The sequence below is a fragment of the Lepidochelys olivacea genome, assembly GCF_965140295.1.
Source record: "Lepidochelys olivacea isolate rLepOli2 genome assembly, chromosome: 1".
NCBI classification, from domain to species: Eukaryota; Metazoa; Chordata; order Testudines; family Cheloniidae; genus Lepidochelys; species Lepidochelys olivacea.
In genome coordinates this window covers 225,730,950-225,751,530 of record NC_140411.1, presented here as the reverse complement: position 1 = coordinate 225,751,530, position 20,581 = coordinate 225,730,950, and the positions used below count along the sequence as shown (strand labels likewise).

Genomic DNA, 20,581 nt, shown 5'->3' with positions numbered 1-20,581 from the left:
TGTGTCTGGGAATGGAGTGGAAATCCTCCAGGGACATCTCCATGAAGCTCTCCTGGAGGTACTCTAAAAGCCTTTGCCATGTGGTGGGGGGAGGCCCGTTTGTGCTGAGCTGTTCGCGTTTGGCTGAGAGGGATCTTCCCTGATAACTAGCCACGCTGTGGTGGGGAGTGAAGCACATGTGCTATGTAATGTGAATCGCTTGATTCAGTGTGAAATAGTCTTCCCTTTGTTCTCTAAAATGTATCTTTTTAACTATTACTCTCCCTTTTTTTCCTCCCGCAGTTGCAAATGTTTCTATACTCCCCCTATCATCTCCGTCTCAGTGGCTAGCGCAGATGAGAAGGCGAAAAAACCGCTCTCACGATGACATGTTCTCAGAGCTCATGCAGTCCTCCCGCACTGAAAGAGCTCAGCAGAATGTGTGGAGGCAAACAATGGCAGAGTCCAGGAAAGCGTTAAATGAATGCGATGAGAGGAGGGAGGAGCACACTGAGAGGAGGCAAGATGCAATGCAGAGCCTAATGGGGGAGCAAACTGACATGCTCAGGCGTCTGGTGGAGCTGCAGGAAAGGCAGCAGCAGCACAGACCGCCGCTGCAGTCCCTGTATAACTGCCTACCCTCCTCTCAAAGTTCCATATCCTCCTCACCTAGATGCCCAAGAACGTGGGGGGAGGGAGGCTACAGGCACCCAGCCACTTCACCCCAGAGAATTGCCCAAACAACAGAAGGGTGGCATTCAATAAGTTTTGAACTGTAGTGTGGTCTTGTCCTTCCCTTCTCCCCTCATCCACCACCCCACCCAGTGCTTCCGTCCTCAGCCACCCCTCCCAGGCTACCTTGCGAGTTTTACCCCTATTTGTGTGATGAATTAATAAAGAATACATGATTTTGAAATAATAATGACTTTATTACCTCTGAAAGCAGTGATCGAAGGCAGGAGGTTGGTTGGCTTACAGGGAAGTAGAGTCAACCAAGGGGGTGGGTTTTCATCAAGGAGAAACAAACAGAATTGTCACACCGTAGCCTGGCCAGTCATGAAACTGGTTTTCAAAGCTTCTCTGATGCGCAGGGCACCCAGCTGTGCTCTTCTAATCGCCCTGGTGTCTAGCTGTGCGTAATTGGCCGCCAGGCGATTTGCCTCAACCTCCCACCCCACCATAAACGTCTTCCCCTTACTCTCACAGATATTGTGGAGCACATAGCAAGCAGCAATAACAATGGGAATATTGGTTTCGCTGAGGTCTAACTAAGTCAGTAAACTGCACCAGTGAGCTTTTAAACGTCCAAATGCACATTCTACCACCATTCTGCACTTGCTCAGCCTATAGTTGAACTGCTCCTTACTACTGTCCAGGCTGCCTGTGTATGGCTTCATGAGCCATGGCATTAAGGGGTAGGCTGGGTCCCCAAGGATAACTATAGGCATTTCAACATTCCCAACAGTTATTTTCTGATCTGGAAAATAAGTTCCTTCTTGCAGCTGTTCAAACAGACCAGAGTTCCTGAAGATGTGAGCGTCATGCACCTTTCCCGGCCATCTCACGTTGATGTCAGTGAAACGTCCCTTGTGATCCACCAGTGCTTGCAGCACCATTGAAAAGTACCCCTTGCAGTTTACATACTGGCTGCCAAGGTAGTCCGGTCCCAAGATAAGGATATGCGTTCCGTCTATTGCCCCACCACAGTTAGGGAATCCCATTGCAGCAAGGCCATCCACTAAGACCTGCACATTTCCCAGAGTCACTACCCTTGATAGCAGCAGCTCAGTGATTGCATTGGCCAGTTGGATCACAGCAGCCCCCACAGTAAATTTACCCACTCCAAATTGATTCCCGACTGACTGGTAGCTTTCTGGCGTTGCAAGCTTCCAGAGGGCTATCGCCACTTGCTTCTCAACTGTGAGGGCTGCTCTCATCTTGGTATTCTTGTGCTTCAGGGCAGGGGAAAGCAAGTCAGAAAGTTCCATGAAAGTGTCCTTAACGCATGCGAAAGTTTCACAGCCACTGGGAATCATCCCAGACCTGCAACACTATGTGGTCCCCCCAGTCTGTGGTTGTTTCCCAGGCCCAGAATCGGCATTCCACGGCAGGAACCTGCCCCATTACCGCCATGATGTCCAAATTGCCAGGGCTCGTGCTTTGAGAGAAGTCTGTGTCCATGTCCTCAGCACTATCATGATTGCGCTGTTGTCGCCTCCTTGCCTGCTTTTGCAGGTTCTGCACATAGTACAGGATAATACATGAGGTGTTTACAATGCTCACAACAGCAGCGGTGAGGTGAGTGGGCTCCATGCTTACCGTAGTATGTCGTCTGCAGGAGAGCAGAGTTGCAGCAGAAGCGGTGGGTGACGACAGCTGCCACGAGAATAGATATTTATACAGAACAACGAGAGGACCTGCGAGGAGGATTCATGGTACCAGGAGAGCAGAGTTGCAGTGGAAGCGGTGGATGATAACGACAGTTAGCAGTCCTACTGCACTGTCTGCTGACAGCAGTATGGTGTCTGCATGGAAAAAAGGCACAAAACGATTGTCTGCCATTGCTTTCACGGAGGGAGGGGCGACTGACAACGTACCCAAAACCACCCGCGACAATGTTTTTGCCCCGTCAGGCATTGGGAACTCAACCCAGAATTCCAGTGGGCAGTGGAGACTGCAGGAACTGTGGACGCACCCCACCAACTTAATGCGCTTAGTGGGGACACACACAATCGACTGTATAAAATAGCTTCCTAAAAATTGACTTCTATAAATTCAACCTAATTTCGTAGCGTAGACATACCTTAGACAGCGTAAGCCCCTGTGGCTTCTTGTTCTTGTATGCGGCTGCCCTGTTGATTTCACATCTCTTCAATAACAGTGCTGGCTTACAGTGCTTAATTTACATATGACAGAGAGAGGTGAATAAACATCTCTTGTCTGGCAGAAAACCCGTTTCTTCACCTCTGCTGGTGACTCATGTCTTGATACAAAATCTAAGGACATGTTTTCAGTACATAAACATAATTCCTTAAATGCATTTCACAATGATATTAATGACCAGTGTGACCCTGGCTTTCATTTAAGACCTCACTTGACATTTTTTGGTGAACCAGAGTGGACATATCAGAATCAAGACATTCCTGTTGTCCCCTTACCAGTTGGCATTAAGAGATTCTTGGCTCACACCTCCCCCCCTTATGTTGATGCAGTGGGGTTAGCCACTGGCTGATCCATAGTTGTCTGGCCATAACTTTCTTGCCCGGACAAGTCATCTTCCACTATATACTCTCTCCCTTTAATATGCACAGTTGCAATGCCATATTCTTAGAGCAGTTGTTCAGTGTAGTAGTTTGGTGTTGGTACCTGTGGTTCAATGTAGCCATACCAAAAGAGAGAATGGTCTGTTAGGATCCTACATTTTCTGGTAAATAGCTAGGACCTTAACTGCTTGCCCACACAATAGCATAATATTCTTTTTTCTATGACAGAATAATTTGTGTTCAGTAGGTGTCAGTTTTTTATGAAAGAAAGCAGTGGGATGCTTTTTATTACTTCCCCGTTTGCATCAGTACCACACTTAAACCCATGTCTGCATCGGTACGTGGTTCAAGTATTTTGTCAAAACCTGACTGGCTAGAGCAGGCTTTCTTCACAGGGTTTTATTTGCCTCATCAAAACCTTTCTGACAAGCTTTTATCCACACTACTTTATTTGTCTTTGTCTTTTTGCACCACTCTGCGATAGCAGACACCACGTCACTGAAACCGGGTACAAATCGGCAATAGTAGTTAGCCACACCTATGAAAAACTGGACTTGCTTTTTAGTCTGCAATCTAGGCCAGCTAACAATAGATTCCATTTTCAAGAGAAATTTGGCCACCGTCTACCCTGTGTCCTAAATAAGGGATTTGACTGTGCCTATTTTACATTCTCTCACCTTTCACAGTGAGACCTGTCTCTCTGAGTTTCATCAGCACAATTCCCAAGTGGTTTTTATGATCTGACCAAGACTTGGTAACTATTGGGGCATCCTCAATATAAGCCCATACATAGTCTGTTACCCATTTAATGCTTTATTAACAAGCCTCTGAAAAGTGGCTCCTGCATTAATTAACTCAAAAGGTTACACTTTGAACTCATAAAGTCCCAAATAAGTAATGAAAGTGGGTTTTTTTTTCTGTGCTTCGCTCATGGGATTTACCAATATTCTTTTGAAGTCAAGAGTACTTAAGTATTTTGCCTTGCCTAAACATATCATCAGTTCAGGGCGTAGGATATGAATCAGGTACTGTGACAGCATTAAGTTTTCTGTAATCAACACAAAACCTTGTAGTCCCATCCTTCTTAGGAACCTTGATGACTGGTGAGGCCCAGGATTGTTTGACTCTTTAATTAGCCCTATTTCTAGCATACTTTGTATTTCCTTATGAATTTACTAATGTGTTTTCCCAATGGTCTGATATGGCCTGATAGGGGTAGGCAGGGCTCAACAGAGTATGTCTGTACTGCAGTAGAACACCCACGATTGTCCCGTGTCAGCTGACTCAGGCTTACAGTGCACAGGCTGTGGGACTATAAAGTTGCAGTGCAGACGTTCAGCTCAGGCTGGAGCCCAAGCCTTGGGACCTGGTGGTGGTGGGGTCCCATTTTGTGCCTTTTTACAAGGAGTAACATCAGGTGATCATTTGCAGGCATTGTGGTCATACCACGTTTTCTGTGCAGCTTGGCTTTTACTGAGGTTCAGCTGAACCATTTCCATCAGACTTTAGGTCTTTCCTAAGCTTCTGTAGCTATTCAGTCACTGGTTTCCCCCTTAGCCCCAGTGCCACCCTCTCAGGAGTCCCTGATGAGACCTCTGACCTTTCTCCCAGATTGGAGAGCAAATGGAATGAACCCAGTGGACTCTTGGGGTACTTCCCTCTAAGCAATTAACACACAGGGTGGGTAACATTATAGCCCAGCCATTTGCCCTTTTGGTTGCATATATTCCCATCATTGTTTTTAGAATCCCACTGAAGCTTTCAACTAAACTGTTCATGGGTGATATGGGGCAGAGCTCAGCTGTTTTACCTGTTACATCTTCCCTAACTGAGACAGTAAACAGCGCGGACGCAATTTGACCCACTATCTGATAAGATTTCTTTTGGAAAACCTACTCCGCTGAATATAGCGAACAAAGCCCCAGCCACCCTTTCAGCCTCTATAGTAGACAGAGCAACTGCCTCTGGGTATCTTGTGGTGAAGTCCACTGTTACTGGCATATATTTCTTTCCTCTCTGAGTCGCTTGGGGCATTGGCCCAACAATATCTATGGCTACCCTGGAAAAGTGTTTCCTTGATTATTGGTAATGAGTGCATGGAAGCCTTGTGGGGCCCTAGAGGCTTTTTCCACTGCTGACATAAGTCTCAAATATTTCTTTCCCTCATTCTGAATATTGGGTCATAAATACTCAGAGTATTGGGCTGTTTGTAACTTTTCATATGTCCTCTCTGATGCCAAGTGACTTGCACCAGGGGAGTCATGGGTTAGTAACACTAACTCCCCACAATGCTTAGTGGCACAGTCAGTTGTTTGTAGGGCTCCCCAGGCCTTCTATTTTTCCCTAAAGGTGCTTTTCTGTACATCCTTTCCCTCGTGTACAAAAAACCTTTCCCCTGTTTTCTTGATTTGGGGCTTGATGAATATGGTTCCTTTTATGCTTTCTAGGGAGAGTCTGCTTCCTGTTCAGCATCAAAAACTGATTCACTTTTGCTTGCAAGGAGGTCTGGCCACAAATAAGGAGAAAGGCTCCCCCTTCTTCTGCATCTTGAGACACAAAACTGTTGTCTGCTGATAGAGAGAATCCACCTTTCCTTCCTCAGTGTTCACGTCTGGGAGCTGAGAGACGTATTCCTTTTTACTACGTGTCACAATAGTAACAGCTTTGAGCAGTGAGAGCATATCATTACCAACCAGCACATCAACTAGTAAATTCTCAAGAACTCCCACTTTTAAGTTACCCCTTAAACCTTCCCGTTCCAGTAGAATGCATGTTAAAGGCATTGTCATTTTAACCTGACCTAACAGTAGCAGGTTCACTTCTTCCCCAGAGAGCATGTTGCTTTCCTGAACCACATCTCTCCTGATTAGGGAGATCTGAGCACGAGTGTTTTGTTAGCCTTGACAGACTTTGCCATTTACTTTGGCCATTTTAATGAACTCTTTGTCCTCCTCCGAGAGGTCAGACCTGACAGAGTTAACCAGAGCTCCCTCTGCCACCACTGAAATTTCTGACTCCAGGATAGATATATTAACCCGAACAAATTGTTGAGTGACTTTGGAACTATCATTCATAGGACGCTCCCTTTTCATGTGATCAGGGGAAGCACATGGTAACACTTTCAGGGACCATCTTCTTGGGCTGGGGTCCTTGGAGCAGAGTGGTACTGGGGTTGGGTGGACTTTACTTCCCCTCTTCCTTATTCCTACGGACAAACCAGGGACCCACTTTTACTCCAAATCTTTGTCCTTCTCCTTGGGGCTTGTGCTCCTTGCATTGCCTTGCTTGTATGTATAAGTCAGCTGTTTCTGCAGCTGCTTCTACTGATATAGGAGTTTTCTGCCACACAGCAATTCACACTTCTTCAGTGCAAATCTCAGAGAACTGCTCTTGAGCTATTAAATCCACTGATTTGTCACGGGTGTTTGCCCCTTTATTCTTAATCTGTTTTTTTCAAATAATCCACCATTTAATGCACATATTCTCCTTGACTTAATATATCAAGCATTTTAAGGTTCCTCAATATGAGGCGATAAGCCTCTGGTGTAATTTGAAACCTTTTTAATGGAAATAATTTAAAAACATCACATTTCATATAGCTTCACTTACATCCATATCATTAAACACTTGTAATGCTTTCCCCATCAGCTCTTGGGGTACCCAGGACTGCCTTGTTACGCCCCTGCCTCATCATGAGGGACTCTTGTGCTTAACTGGGTGTCAGTTTCCAGCACCAGCACCGTCAGCCACCCAGGCACTCTCCTTTGAGCTCTGCCAGCCCTTACCAGCCCTTACTCTGCCTTTCCGGTTACCAACAAAGACACCCAAGTCCCTTTTGAAACATTCCCTTATAGTGTGTTCAGTCCATTCTCCACTGAATGCTCACAGTAATATCAGGTCTGCTGGCCTCAAAGGAACAATGCACACCAGATTGAATGATTCAGCTCAGGATTAGCACCTTGCTTAATATCATGGCACTTAGATATATTTGTTATCAAAGATTCAAGATTCAAATGATAGAAGTAAGAATAAAACAAAATCATACCCCATTTTCTGGAGCCTAAACTTAACAAAGTTAATCTCCTGTCTGAAGAAGTTTCTCGCCTCCAAAGTCCTCTGCAGTGTTTCAACCACAGTTGGCTGAGATCCAGTTTTCATGACTGTAAACACACTGCCTGTTTACTTCTTAGGTGCATGAAATGTTCTCTCGACATTACTGGCCAAGTGACTAGGGCACTGGATTAGAAACCAGCAGACCCAGATTCTATTGCTGACTCTGCCATTCACTTGCAAAAGAACATATTTAAAAAACATTGGGCTTGTACTTGTTTTTACTGTGTTACACTGTTAAGACTTAACTTTTTTATGTGGGGGTGGGGGAAAAATCCTGTTTTACTATAAAAATGCAAAATCAGGGAAGCCTAAATTTAGCAGGAGGAATTCTTTTGGACAGGAGGAGGGAAGGGAGGAAGTCTTGGAGGATGTGTATTTTGAGTTCTTGCACCCTGACTGATAAACACTTCCTCTTCCTCAAGTCCAAATGAAGAAGGACTGTAGTGTTGCTCACACTCTGGACTGGAACTTGGGAAGTCTGTGTTTAGTTCTGGACTCTGATGCAGACTTCTTATTTGTCCTTGGGCATGTTGCTTAAGACCTGAAAGCCCATTAAGGTAAAGGAAAAGACACCCATTGACTTCAGAGGTGCAGCTGGCCCTGTAACAATGACAGGCCCAAATACACAGATAGGCGCTGGCATTATAAACAGATGCTAACACAAAACATTATTTTTGAAACAGTCTGATCAAAAATCCCATCTCCCCTCAATCAGACGCGCAAATTTCACCCTTCTTGTGAGATCGCCAGCTCTGCAGTTGCCATAGTCTTCCAGAGCAGACAAAACCTGAATTACTAATGTGGAAAAAAACCAACCATCCCAAGTGACCTCACCCACCTTTTTTGAGGGCCGGGGGGGGCTGGCTCTTTTTTAGCCTTTGTGTGCACATCCAAAGTAGCACAAGCCCATTATTTTTTCCTCTTTGCAGGTCAAGTGGAAACTTTTTGTGCCTCCATTTCCCTAAATGGGGATAATGATTCTTACTCACATTCACAAAGTGCCCAGAGATCTATTAATAAAGAGTGCTATATAGAAGCTGCTAATTCTGATTATTTGATTGTTTATTATGTTCAAACCTTTTGTAAAGATGAGCTTTGCCTATTGCTTGGAGTTTTGAGGCCATGTGAAGAACGTATCTTGAGGAAAACTTTAAAACCAGGGGAGATTTCTACTTCAGCCTCCGTGTTGCTCTGTTTAATGAGGCATGCTGACTTTTGAAAGGATTCCAACTGCCTACCATACCACAGCACTCTCTCATTAGGTGGCTCATTTTTAGGCACTGGATTGAATTTACTTCCATGCCAAGCCGACCTGGTGGTGATCTGCTTTTACACACTACAATTTACAAAACTAGCATCAAAGTATTAAGCTGAAGTTTTAATGGAAACCCCTAAGCAGGCTTAAATTGTTTCCACACGATTTGGAGTTTCCTGCTCTGCTGGCTTTTATTTTGTCCCATGTGTGAAAGGGTAGCGGGAGGAATCCACAGGAAAGAACAGAGGGGAAAGTAAGGATTTCAGCCTGAGAGTGACAGAAAGCAGGCTAGAAAGAATTAAAGGTTAATTGATACTGTATCTGGCACTGGTGGAGGTGATAGAAAAAATGCTCCTAAATCTGCAGGGCAATTAAACAGACATATATTATTTTAATACTACTTGTAACTTCAGTTCCTTAGCAAAATATTATTTCCTGACTACTTTTGCCTTGATTCCTTCCCGGCTGTTTTTCTTCCTGAGCTCTTGCCAGACGTTGCTGATGTGGACTGCATCAACTGAATTCAACGGTCATTCAACAAAACCTTGGCTCACTCCTCCTCTCTATTGTCTTGGGGACATCCCCTCCCGATTCACAAGCAGGACTTTGGAGCAGCTAAAGAGTCTGCTCCCAGAGTATCCTTCCCTAGTGCATGTTGGGACAGAACCCAGTTGTTTAGTGAGTGCTGTGTGGAAAAGTGTACAGTGCAGAAATGATCAGCAAAGCTAGCTAGTTGGTAAGTCACTGTTGAGCTTCCAGTTACTGGGGTCAGCACCTTCAATCTAACACTATTAGTTAATGTCCACTATTAGTTAAAATAAGCAATCTTGGTCAAGCCTGTTCACACCAGCAGAACAACAGAAAGCGGTGCTGGTTGAGGAAATAGGAAAGGAGTTTCATGATCAAAAATGCTTTTTTTCCTCCCCATATTACAGTAGTGTGACTGGATTCCTGAAATTCACTGCAGTGATGTTGCCAATTCAAGTGCCACAATGGTAACTTGAACTGGTGACAATGAGAGCAGAAGGCCTGTGGGCTAAAGTGAAGCCATCATGCCCGCTTTCTCCCCTTCATCTGGTAGCCACCACCTAGCATTTCTTCATTCGTGACTGAGGAGTTAGTTTTCTGCGGAGACTGAATGTAGTACTTTCACAATTCTGTATATTTATCCTACTTCAACTGATGATTGAGGACTCCCACTTACCAATGTTGCGTGCCAGAGACATGACCTGTGCCCAAGTGCTTGGAAATACCAGAGTTTGAATAGTCAGCAAACTGAAGTGTGTGCAAGTGTGTGATCATATGACTGAGCCGTTGCAAGCTTGGGTATTTGGGGTCTTAGATGGTTCCTGAGGGTTTGGAATGTAAATACTCCCAACTGCTGTGACTGAGAGAGATGTATACACTAGATCTGTCAATATTCAAAATCCTTTTAAAAAAAAAAAAGGAATTATCCTGTCATGCATTCATCAGAAATGACTAACAGCTGGAACACTTAATAGGTTTTAAAATTGTAGATTAGAAAGCTGGGAACAAATGATGCATTGTGAATTACTTTGAAGATGAAATAAGCGATATAAATGCAGAGTGCTATTCCAGCACTAACTGATCCATACCACTTCCATGATCGGTAGGTACATATTATATCTAATTGTAGAGATGGGCAAGATAGAGCTGCTAGAGAAGCGCCTTTTTAGCTACTGGTAGATCTGGCAGACTGACAAATACACTTGATCACTGGTAAGAGTCATGTGCCCCACTGAAAGGCATTTGGAAACTCTAGCCTAACGTGGCCCTCCCTGTTTTGTTTTTAAACAGATGGACCTCTCAGTGGAAACTCTCTATAGCTTCATGCAGGAGCGCCAGAAAAGGTACGCCAAGTATGCAGAGCAGATCCAAAAGGTCAACGAAATGTCTGCGATCCTCCGCCGCATACAGATGGGCATTGACCAGACGGTCCCTCTCATGGAGAAGCTAAACAGCATGCTGCCTGAAAGCGAGAGGCTGGAACCCTTCACCATGAAACCTGACCGGGAGCTCAAGCTATAGTGGCTCCAAACTCCCTTTCCTCCCCTTCTCGTTCACACATTCAGCACAACGCTGCGCTTCCAGCACGCCTGATTGGCAGTCCCTTGGAACAGACCGCTTTGTTGCCTGACTTTTTGCCGTCTCAGCTGCCAGAACTGTGCATTGAAACAGTACAGCCAGGAATAAAGGAGCTCCCTATTCGGATTGTTTGGAGAAGAAAATTTACCCTTCCTTTATCCCCATAGCACCTCCATCTGTACTGAAACATGTGCTTCATTCCTGTAACTAGATTCAGCCTCAAAGAGGAGCGATTCCTCCACCTGATCTTTTTCGAAAAAATTCAAAGGGGTATTGGGTGTAAGAAACCCTGTAGCGTACTTTCCATGCCACTTGAGAAGTGAACAATTAGATGGCTGGCAGATATTTATAATATTCCCCAGCCCTGGAAACATGTATATTTTGTAGGTGAAAATGTGGAACCAGGAACAGGCTTATTAAATCTGCCTGTTGTTGTAATTAACATGGTTTGCGTGGCAAGGAAGTTTCCCTTTCAGTTCTAGTCAGCATCTCTTTCCTTGAGGCTCCTATTTTTATGGTCTTACTAATTTGTGGGGCTGTAAATGAATAACTGTTCCAGTTCCATGTGTCTGTGTCATTATTGTTGTACAGGCCCTGCTCTAACCCCCCACGTAGTGACGCTAATCCGGGACATTTACCCCAGAGCAATTCTATCGAAACCTTGGCATCCTTTGGTTTTGCATCAAGAGATGAATGTGAGGTGATGGGAGCCTTTAACATGCCAGTCAGATTGTTTGCTGCTGCCTTTAGCTGGAAGACTGTAGTTCTCTATCTTGGAAGGGAGGCTGAAGTGTCCATTGAGCTTGGTGTGTTGGCTCAGCTGCCTTCATTCTGAGAGCAGTTGTGAGTGCAGTGTTTCATGACTAAAACCACATAGCCCTTCGGGATTGTGCTCAGAAAACTGCTCCAAAGGCAACAGGACGTTCTCACTCTATTGCAAACACCACGCAGCTCTGGAAGGGAGGCAGTGTGCTGGTGCTGGAAGAGCTCTGCTCTGGGACATAGACAGCAGGGCTCTATTCCTAGCTCTTTCACTTGCCTGCTGGGTGACCTTTGGCAGGTCAGTGCACCTCTCTGGGCCATGGTTTCTCAGTCTCTAAAATCGGGGTAATGATACTTTACTCACCTTTGTACAGTGCTTTGAGCTCTCTAGATGAACGGTGCTGTGTAAGCCACAAATATGTAATGACCTGAATGGCTGCTTCGTGATTAGTCTTAAAAGTGAGGAACCCTTCCCTGCTTTTGGCTTGTAGCGACCTGAGGAAAGAAATCAGGACCCACAATCAGGCCCAAACATGGGCTTGTTACTTTAACCAGAAAATGCCACGGAGGGTGAAAAGCACACCTGTACCTGGCTTGAGTAGTCGTTACACCATTCCACAGGGAGCATGCTACAGCAGGCCTAGATCTTGGAATCCTGAAGCAGGGTGTGATTCCTGCTGGCTGCTTTGAATGTTAATAGTCCACTCGTAGTTCTGTTTGAGAGCCTCCTGTGGCATCCTCCCCATGTAGTGGATGGTTAGGTAATTTACCCAAAGGGTTTTTTGAATGCTTCCTTCGGGGCTTTGAAAACATTATTGTACATGTAGAGAATTTATTCAGCCAAAGTTTGTGTGTAAGCACTGGTGAATAAGAGTGGCTCAGGCTCCTGTCAATATTAATTGCTGCCTGTTGGCAGCAAGCTGCTTATTGTTCTCTCTTGTTGCATTACCTAAGGCCAGGTGGTCTTGTATTGGTATCCATATTGTAGAGTGCAGCCCACTTTGACTTATATTTGAAACATAGCAATGGTTGGACTCAAGCCCTCTGACCATTGTGTGGGAATGGAGTCCCTTTGAAATGAGGAACAATTAATGATTCAGATTTGGCAAAAGATTTATTGGCAGGGTACATGCAAGTAAAGGCAGCTTAATGGGCCCAGTTCTCCATTGCTTTATACCTTGTGTACTTGTGAGCAAAACACTGCCAAATCAAAATTCCCCCCTTTCTCACACCAATGGTAGTATTTTACAACTGCTTTGCACAAGTGCTAATGACAACACAAAGTTCAAGGCAAGGGGGAATCAGGCCCCGAGGTCCTGGCCTCTTTCCTAGATTGTCAAGACACTTGCAAGCCAAAAGCCATATAATACACACTGCCTCTCCACCGTAGTGGAGAGATCCATTTGCTAAATTGGGGAGCACTGTAATAAGATCCCTTATCATGCACCTTGACGCAACCCTGATCTCTGCCCACTATTCCATCACCCCTGGGTATCTGACATTCCCTCGAGCAGCTTCAACCAGCTGCCATATTTCCTTAAATCAACCTGACACACAAGTATTACCTCCTCTCTCGAATTACACTGGCTTGAGATCCAGGATGGGCAATATTCAGTCCTAGACCAATGATGAGTTGAATGATCGATATCCCACAGCTGTGCGGAGCTAGATGCTGGAAGCTTATACCTCTGGGTAGGTCACAAGATACCAGAGCTTACATTTTGTTAGGTCTTTTTTTAGAAGGTAGGTACTGTAAATGTTTTCTCTCCCATAAAGGTCTGGACAGTTGGACAGTCCTGCTATTAAGGTACTATATCAAAGATGCAATATATCCTGTGGTTCCGCAATTTGTTCTGTCTCTCTAAGTGTGGCACACATGCACATACACAACACTTCCCATCTTCTAAGTACTTTCCAGTATTGCTCCTTGCAGCACAAGTGAGGCAGGTGTCTTGAGTATTCTCTCCATTTTACTACAGCTGCAGAAACTAAGGCAGTGATGTAAAATTTGCTGCAGATGACACGATGTTCCCTCTAATTTTTTACCTCCATGTGCGGAATTAATTTTGTTATGTGCACCAGTATGGAGATGATGTGTGGCAGGGGTGGGGTCACGGGGTTCGGAGTGTGGGGAGGGGGCTCAGGGCCGGGACAGAGGGTTGGGGTGAGGGCTCTGGCTCAGGGTGTGGGCTCTGGGGTGAGGCTGGGATGAGGGGTTTGGGGTGCAGGCTGCAGCGGGGAGAGAGAACTCCCCCCGGCCCTTGTCACAGCAGCTCTGGGACCAGGGAAGAGGCGCTTCTCCCTGCCTGTGAGGTCCTTGATAGCCTGCTGTGTGGCCACGCAGCTTAGAGGGAACTTAGATGCCACAGCAAGTCAGCAACTTCTTAATTTATGCACTGTTGCCATGAAACATGTAGAAAATGGTCTGATTCTGAAAAAAATTCTTATTTGTGAGAATCTGGTTGTATAGATCTCTGGACACTGCTGAGCATCCTGTTAGTGCTTTACAAATAGCAAGGAAACAACAATGTGGTCTGCAGGCCTCCGTGTCGGGTATCAAAACAAACCAGTAAAATCAGTAGCTTAACTGGAAAATATAACTGGGCCCTGATGCCAATCATCCTGAAAAGTGTGTATACAAGTGTCAGCCATTCTGTTCAATGGGTGGCACAGAAAGCGTACATGTGACAGTTGCTTTGTAAAATGCCATGTACACGTTCTGTAATTGTTCACAATTTTATTTAATTTCTCCACCATTAGATTTTGTAACTCATAAGTCTTTGGACCACTTGCGGAGGGAAAGCTACTCCTTTCTGTATGTCCATAAGCTGCTGCTTTGGTCATTTTGCTGCTGTTGGTTTTCTTAATTGCTGCTGCTCTCCAGTTTGCTCCATGTCCTGCTTATTGTCTTCATCTCAGACATATGTGATACTCAAGGTGTTAGATGCCCTTTTTTCCCTTCACGCTGTTTAGTATGGCATTTGGTGTAAGCCTTGAGTCACCAGCCTACTAATGCAATTCCTTTTCCAAACCTCCTCCCAAACAGCATCAAAAATAGTCCCAATAACACACTCCGTTATGTCATCCATGAAACACAGCTGGCCAGTGTTTCTGGAAGAGATGCAGCCCCACACCCTGGCACTAATAATACTCAAAGGTGACTGTAAAAGGAAAATAAACATTCCTGTCCTTTGCTGCTGCATTATGATGTGAAAAAAGGTCTGATGGTTTGGGGGTTGCTAAAAAATGTTTGGTGGCTTATGTTTCTTTTGTTTTAAACTAGAAATATTAGTCGTTGGCCTCCTGTTATTGATTGAAAATCCTCCAGAGAACAAGGTGGGTTTCTGATATCATAGGGCAGCGGTTCTCAACCAGGGGTCTATGTACTCCTGGGGGTACTTCAGCTCATCTAAATATTTGCCTAGTTTTACAACAGGCTACATAAAAAGCACTAGCAAAGTCAGTACAAACTACAATTTCACACAGACAATGACTTGTTTGTACTGCTCTCTATATATACACTGACATGTAAGTACAATATTTATATTCCTGTTGATTTATTTTATAATTATATGGTAAAAATGAGAAAGTCAGCAATTTTGCAGTAATAATGTTCTGTGACACCTTTGTATTTTTATGTCTAATTCTGTAATCAAGTCGTTTAAGTGAAGTGAAACTTGGGGTACACAACACAAATCAGAATCCTGAAAGGGGTACAGTAGTCTGGAAAGGTTGAGAACCACTGTCATAGGGGACTGAAATGTGAGTAGATTTTCTAAACGTTGTGTGTTTTAGTAACACCTATTTAACTCAAACTTTTCCTTTTGGAGAAAGGAAGGTTACTTACTTTACAGTACCTGGAATTCTTTGAGATGTGTGATCCCCATGGGTATACCACTGTGGGTGTTTATGGGCTTCATGCACTGAGACTGTCCATGCCTTTGTCACCTCATGCTCTGACCCAAGGGCATAAGGGATGGCATAGCCTGACCACCTCTCCAATTCCTTCTCTACTGTGAATCACCTGAGGAAAGGCTCTGAAGCCAAGGAGGAGGGTAGGCAGCGAAATACCCATAGGGACCATACATCTCAGAGAACTCCAGTTACTCCAAGGTAAATAACCTTCCTTTCTTCTTTGAGTGGTGGTCCCGATGGGGTATTCCACTGAGGATGACTCACAATCAGTATTCATAGAGGAGGAGGGTGCAAGGAACCATGCTGCACCACAGACTGCAGGAACCATATACCACGCTGAAGGATGTGCTTGTACCAGACTCTAATATCCAGGAGGGGAACACCCTGAAGAGAAGCCCCTGAGGTAGCCTTAGCTCTAGCCAAGTGAGCCCTCCGCCTCTTGGGGGGGGGGGGAGTCTCCATCAGCTCATAGCAGAGCAGGAAGCAATCTGGGATCCATTTACAAAGCCTCTGTGAGGAGATTGCTTCCCCTTCCATCCCCTCAGTAATGGAAACAAAGAATCTCAGAGATTTCCTGAAGGATTTTCTCCTTTGCAGGAAGAAAACTAAGGCACAGCAGACATACAGAGAATGGAGCTTCCTGTCTTCTTTGGTGCTGTGAGGGTTTTGGGTAGAAAACAGGTAGGTATATGACCTGAGTCAAGAGGAGTTCAGAGGAAACGCTGGGAATGAACTTGGAATGTAACCTCAAAGAAACCTTATCCTTATGAAAGACCTTGTCTGGAGGGTCTGCCATAAGGGCGCCGAGCTCATCGAGTCTTGTGGAGGTGATTGTAGTCAGGAAGGCCACCTTCAGAGACAGATGAAAGGAGCAGGAAGCCAAAGATTCAAAAGGAGGATTCGTGAGCGCTGACAACACCAGATTGAAGTCCCAGGTTCGTGCCAGTTCTGGTACCAGAGGAAATGTTCTGGTAAGTCCTTTTCAAAAACCTTGAAGTCAGAGGGTGGGTGAAGACTGAATAGATTACCACCACAGTATGGAAAGCATTGATTGCTGTTGTCATAAATATATGTCATAAAGTTTTAACCTAAGGTGGTGAAAGTAAGCTTAGGAGGTTTTCATTCAGGTCCCCACATCTGTACCCTAGAGTTCAGAGTGGGGGAGGAACCTTGACATGGTGGCAGAGTGGTGGGATTAACCTGAAATCATTTTGAGATCAATTTGAGATTTTTTGAACTAGAAATACAGATTTTAAAAAGGAAATTTTTTTTTTCCTTTGGGGCTGCTGGAAAGGAGGTCCAACTGAAAGCAGCTAGTTTTTTCTCTGCTTTGGGGCCAGAACAGAGACAAAAAGGGATTATCTTTGTGAATTGCAGGTTTTCTTTGCGTGGAGGCAGGGTACTTAACACTTGCAAGGAAATTCACAGTCTTCCAAACCAGAGGTTTTTTTTCCTCTAAAAGTAAATGGGGGTGGGAGGGTGTTCTACCCATTTGCCTGGAGACAAAAGTGGCAGGGATTTTTTTTTTTTTTAGGATTTTGATTTTTTTTACAAGGAGCACAGGTTTGAAAGGATTTTTTTTCCTTTGGGCTGCTGGTAAGCAGGTTTCCAAGTAGCTGGAGGTTTTTTGCTTTGATTTGGAGCCAGAGCAGAGACAAAGGGAATTGCCTTTTTCTGCGGATTGACAACCACTATCAAATAATAGATATCCTATTCCAGCACAGCAAAATTTTACAAGCCAAGTTTTGTTTGTTTTATTTCTAACCCTTGGGTGTAAAGTTAGTTAAAAACAGAGAGATAAAGATGGCAGACACCAAGGCACTACACAAATTGGAGTTAGCCAAACTGGAGACAATGAAAGAAATCGAAAAAGCTCTAGAAGCTGCTCACAGGAGAGCAATAGACGCAAGGGACAAAGAACTGGAGGCAAAGGACAAAGAAACGGAGGCAGCGAAAGAGGCAGAACAACACCAAGCGGCTGCTCACAGGAGAGCTATGGAAGCAAGGGACAAAGAAATGGAGGCAAGGGCCAAAGAACTGGAGGAGAAGGAAAAAGAGAGGAAGCTTGTGGAGGAGATGGAGAAGATAAAGGCTCAGCAGCATATACCAACAAACCCTAACAATCCTTCTCCAGGTACCACTTCCTGTCCCAGAAGGTTCCCCACCTACAAGGCAGGCGATGATACTGAGGCCTTCTTAGAAAACTTCGAAAGGGCCTGCCTTGGGTACAGCATCTCTACCGACCAATACATGGTAGAGCTGAGGCTGCAGCTCAGTGGACCCTTAGCTGAGGTGGTGGCCGAAATGCCTAAGGAACACATGAACAAGTATGAACTGTTTAAATCCAAGGCGAGAGTCAGAATGGGGATAACACCCGAGCATTCTCGTCGGAGGTTCAGAGCCCTAAGGTGGAAACCAGACGTGTCATTTACCCGACATGTCTACTGCATTGTGAAACATTGAGATGCTTGGATATCAGGAACAAGTGTTGAATCTCCAGTAAATTTGCCCTTCCTAATGCAAATGGAACAATTCTTAGAGGGTGTTCCTGAGGAAATAGAAAGATACTTCCTAGATGGGAAGCCCAAAACTGTAATCGAGGCAGGAGAGATTGGAGCCAGATGGGTGGAGGTGGCAGAGAAGAAGAAAACTGGTCGCAGTTAGAGCGGAGACCAGAAGGGACAACCCCAGACCACACCCTATTACCGGGGGCCACCCAAGGCCCCACCTACCTCCCGAAGAACCCTCCAGACCCCTTATCGTCCCACCACCCCGTTCTCCAGCAACCCACCTCGTCCCAGTGTCCCGTCAGCTGGACGATGTTTTAAATGTAACGAGCTGGGGCATGTAAAGGCCAACTGCCCCAAGAACCCCAACAGATTACAGTTCATTGCACCGGAATCACACCAGAGGTCCGCAGGCCCAGATACCTCCCAGATACCCTTGGAGCGGAGGGAAACTGTGAGTGTGGGCGGGAAGAAGTTCACCGTGTGGAGGGATACCGGAGCACAAATGTCAGCTATCCATGCTTCCTTAGTGGACTCCAATTTAATCAACCCAGAGATCCAAGTGACGATTCAACCCTTCAAGTCCAACTCTTTCGATTTGCCTACAGCCAAGTTGCCTGTCCAGTACCAGGGCTGGTCAGGAAGGTGGACTTTTGCAGTCTATGATGATTATCCCATCCCCATGCTGTTGGGGGAAGACTTGGCCAATCATGTGAAGCAGGCCAAGAGGGTGGGAATGGTCACCCGCAGCCAGGCTAAACAAGTCGTGAGGCCTAGCTCTCTTCCGGAAACTTCTATCAGGACCCAGTCAGAGGTGATGGACCTGGACCCCAGGCCAATGTCTGCAATAGCAGTAGTGGATCCAGTCCCAGAGACCCATACGGAACCAGTCCCAGAACCGGAACCAGTGGAACAACCAGCACCAGACCCATTGCCAGCACTGAATCCAGTACTTGCAACCTCAACACCAGAGGGCCTCACCGAACCTGAACCGGCAGCAGCCCATAACCCTACACAAGAGGCTCAGCCAGAGCTGGAACCCCAACAGAGTGTCCCAGCGGAAAGCGGTTCACAGTCAATGGAAACAGCCCCATCCCCTACATCGCTTCCAGAGGGACCAAGAATAGGTCCACAATCCAATGAGGAACTGATGTCTCCAGCATCAAGGGAACAGTTCCAGACCGAACAGGAAGTAGATGAAAGCCTCCAGAGAGCTTGGACGGCAGCACGGAGCAACCCACCGCCTCTCAGCTCTTCTAATCGATCCAGGTTTGTTGTAGAAAGAGGACTTTTATACAAGGAAACTCTTTCTGGTGGACACCAGGAAGACTGGCATCCTCAGAGACAGTTGGTAGTTCCAACTAAATACCGGGCCAAGCTCTTGAGCTTAGCCCATGATCACCCTAGTGGCCATGCTGGGGTGAACAGGACCAAAGACTGTTTGGGGGGGTCATTCCACTGGGAGGGAATGGGCAAGGATGTTTCTACCTATGTCCGGTCTTGTGAAGTATGCCAAAGAGTGGGAAAACCCCAAGACCAGGTCAAAGCTCCTCTCCAGCCACTCCCCATCATTGAAGTTCCATTTCAGCGAGTAGCTGTGGATATTCTGGGTCCTTTTCCGAAAAAGACACCCAGAGGAAAGCAGTACATACCGACTTTCCTGGATTTTGCCACCCGATGGCTGGAAGCAGTAGATCTAAGCAACACCAGGGCTAAAAGTGTGTGCCAGGCACTAGCAGACATTTTTGCCAGGGTAGGTTGGCCCTCCGACATCCTCACAGATGCAGGGACTAATTTTCTGGCAGGAACTATGGAAAACCTTTGGAAGCTCATGGGGTAAATCACTTGGTTGTCACTCCTTACCACCATCAAACAAATGGCATAGTGGAGAAGTTTAATGGAACTTTGGGGGCCATGATACGTAAATTCGTAAATGAGCACTCCAATGATTGGGACCTAGTGTTGCAGCAGTTGCTCTTTGCCTACAGAGCTGTACCACCACCCCAGTTTAGGGTTTTCCCCATTTGAACTTGTATATGGCCGTGAGGTTAAGGGGCCACAGTTGGTGAAGCAGCAATGGGAAGGATTTACACCTTCTCCAGGTACTAACATTCTGGACTTTGTAACCAACCTACCAAACACCCTCCGAACCTCTTTAGCCCTTGCTAAAGAACACGTACAGGATGCTCAAAAAGAGCAAAAAGCCTGGTATGATAAACATACCAAAGAGCGTTCCTTCAAAGTAGGGGACTAGGTCATGGTCTTAAAGGCGCTCCAGGCCCATAAAATGGAAGCATCGTGGGAAGGGCCATTCACAGTCCAGGAGCGCCTGGGAGCTCTTAATTATCTCATAGCATTCCCCACCTCCAACCGAAAGCCTAAGGTGTACCATATTAATTCTCTAAAGCCCTTTTATTCCAGAGAATTAAAGGTTTGTCAGTTTACAGCCCAGGGAGGAGAGGACGCTGAGTGGCCTGAAGGTGTCTACTATGAAGGGAAAAGTGCTGGTGGTGTGGAAGAGGTGAACCTCTCCATGACCCTTGGGCGTATGCAGCAACAGCAGATCAAGGAGCTGTGCACTAGCTACGCGCCAACGTTCTCAGACACCCCAGGACTGACTGAACGGGCATCCCACTCCATTGACACAGGTAATGCTCACCCAATTAAAGTCCAACCTTACT

General features: G+C 45.7%; 2 protein-coding genes across 3 annotated transcripts in view; both read left to right on the top strand.

Annotated features, from left to right (window-relative positions):
• The window catches only part of BORCS5 (BLOC-1 related complex subunit 5), a 126,132-nt gene extending 114,852 nt beyond the window's left edge, over positions 1–11,280 (top strand). The window contains exon 4 of the mRNA XM_084636717.1: positions 10,429–11,280. Within this exon, the coding sequence (XP_084492843.1) occupies positions 10,429–10,659 (231 nt within the window). The 3' untranslated portion in view covers positions 10,660–11,280. The remainder of the gene's footprint in view (positions 1–10,428) is intronic.
• Positions 11,281–11,383: 103 nt separating this feature from the next.
• Positions 11,384–19,740, top strand: LOC311525001 (uncharacterized protein; the record flags this gene model as incomplete). Of its 2 annotated transcripts, XM_084636697.1 has the most annotated exons (3): positions 11,384–11,776; positions 15,991–16,364; positions 17,173–19,228. In XM_084636697.1, the coding sequence occupies exon 3, from the start codon at positions 17,197–17,199 to the stop codon at positions 17,854–17,856; it is 660 nt and encodes a 219-aa protein (XP_084492823.1). In that variant the 5' UTR covers positions 11,384–11,776; positions 15,991–16,364; positions 17,173–17,196. The 2 variants fall into 2 exon arrangements, with proteins under 2 accessions (XP_084492823.1, XP_084492822.1); XM_084636696.1 differs by lacking the exon at positions 11,384–11,776 and having other exon boundaries at positions 15,104–16,364; positions 17,173–19,740.
• Between the last annotated feature and the right edge of the window lie 841 nt (positions 19,741–20,581).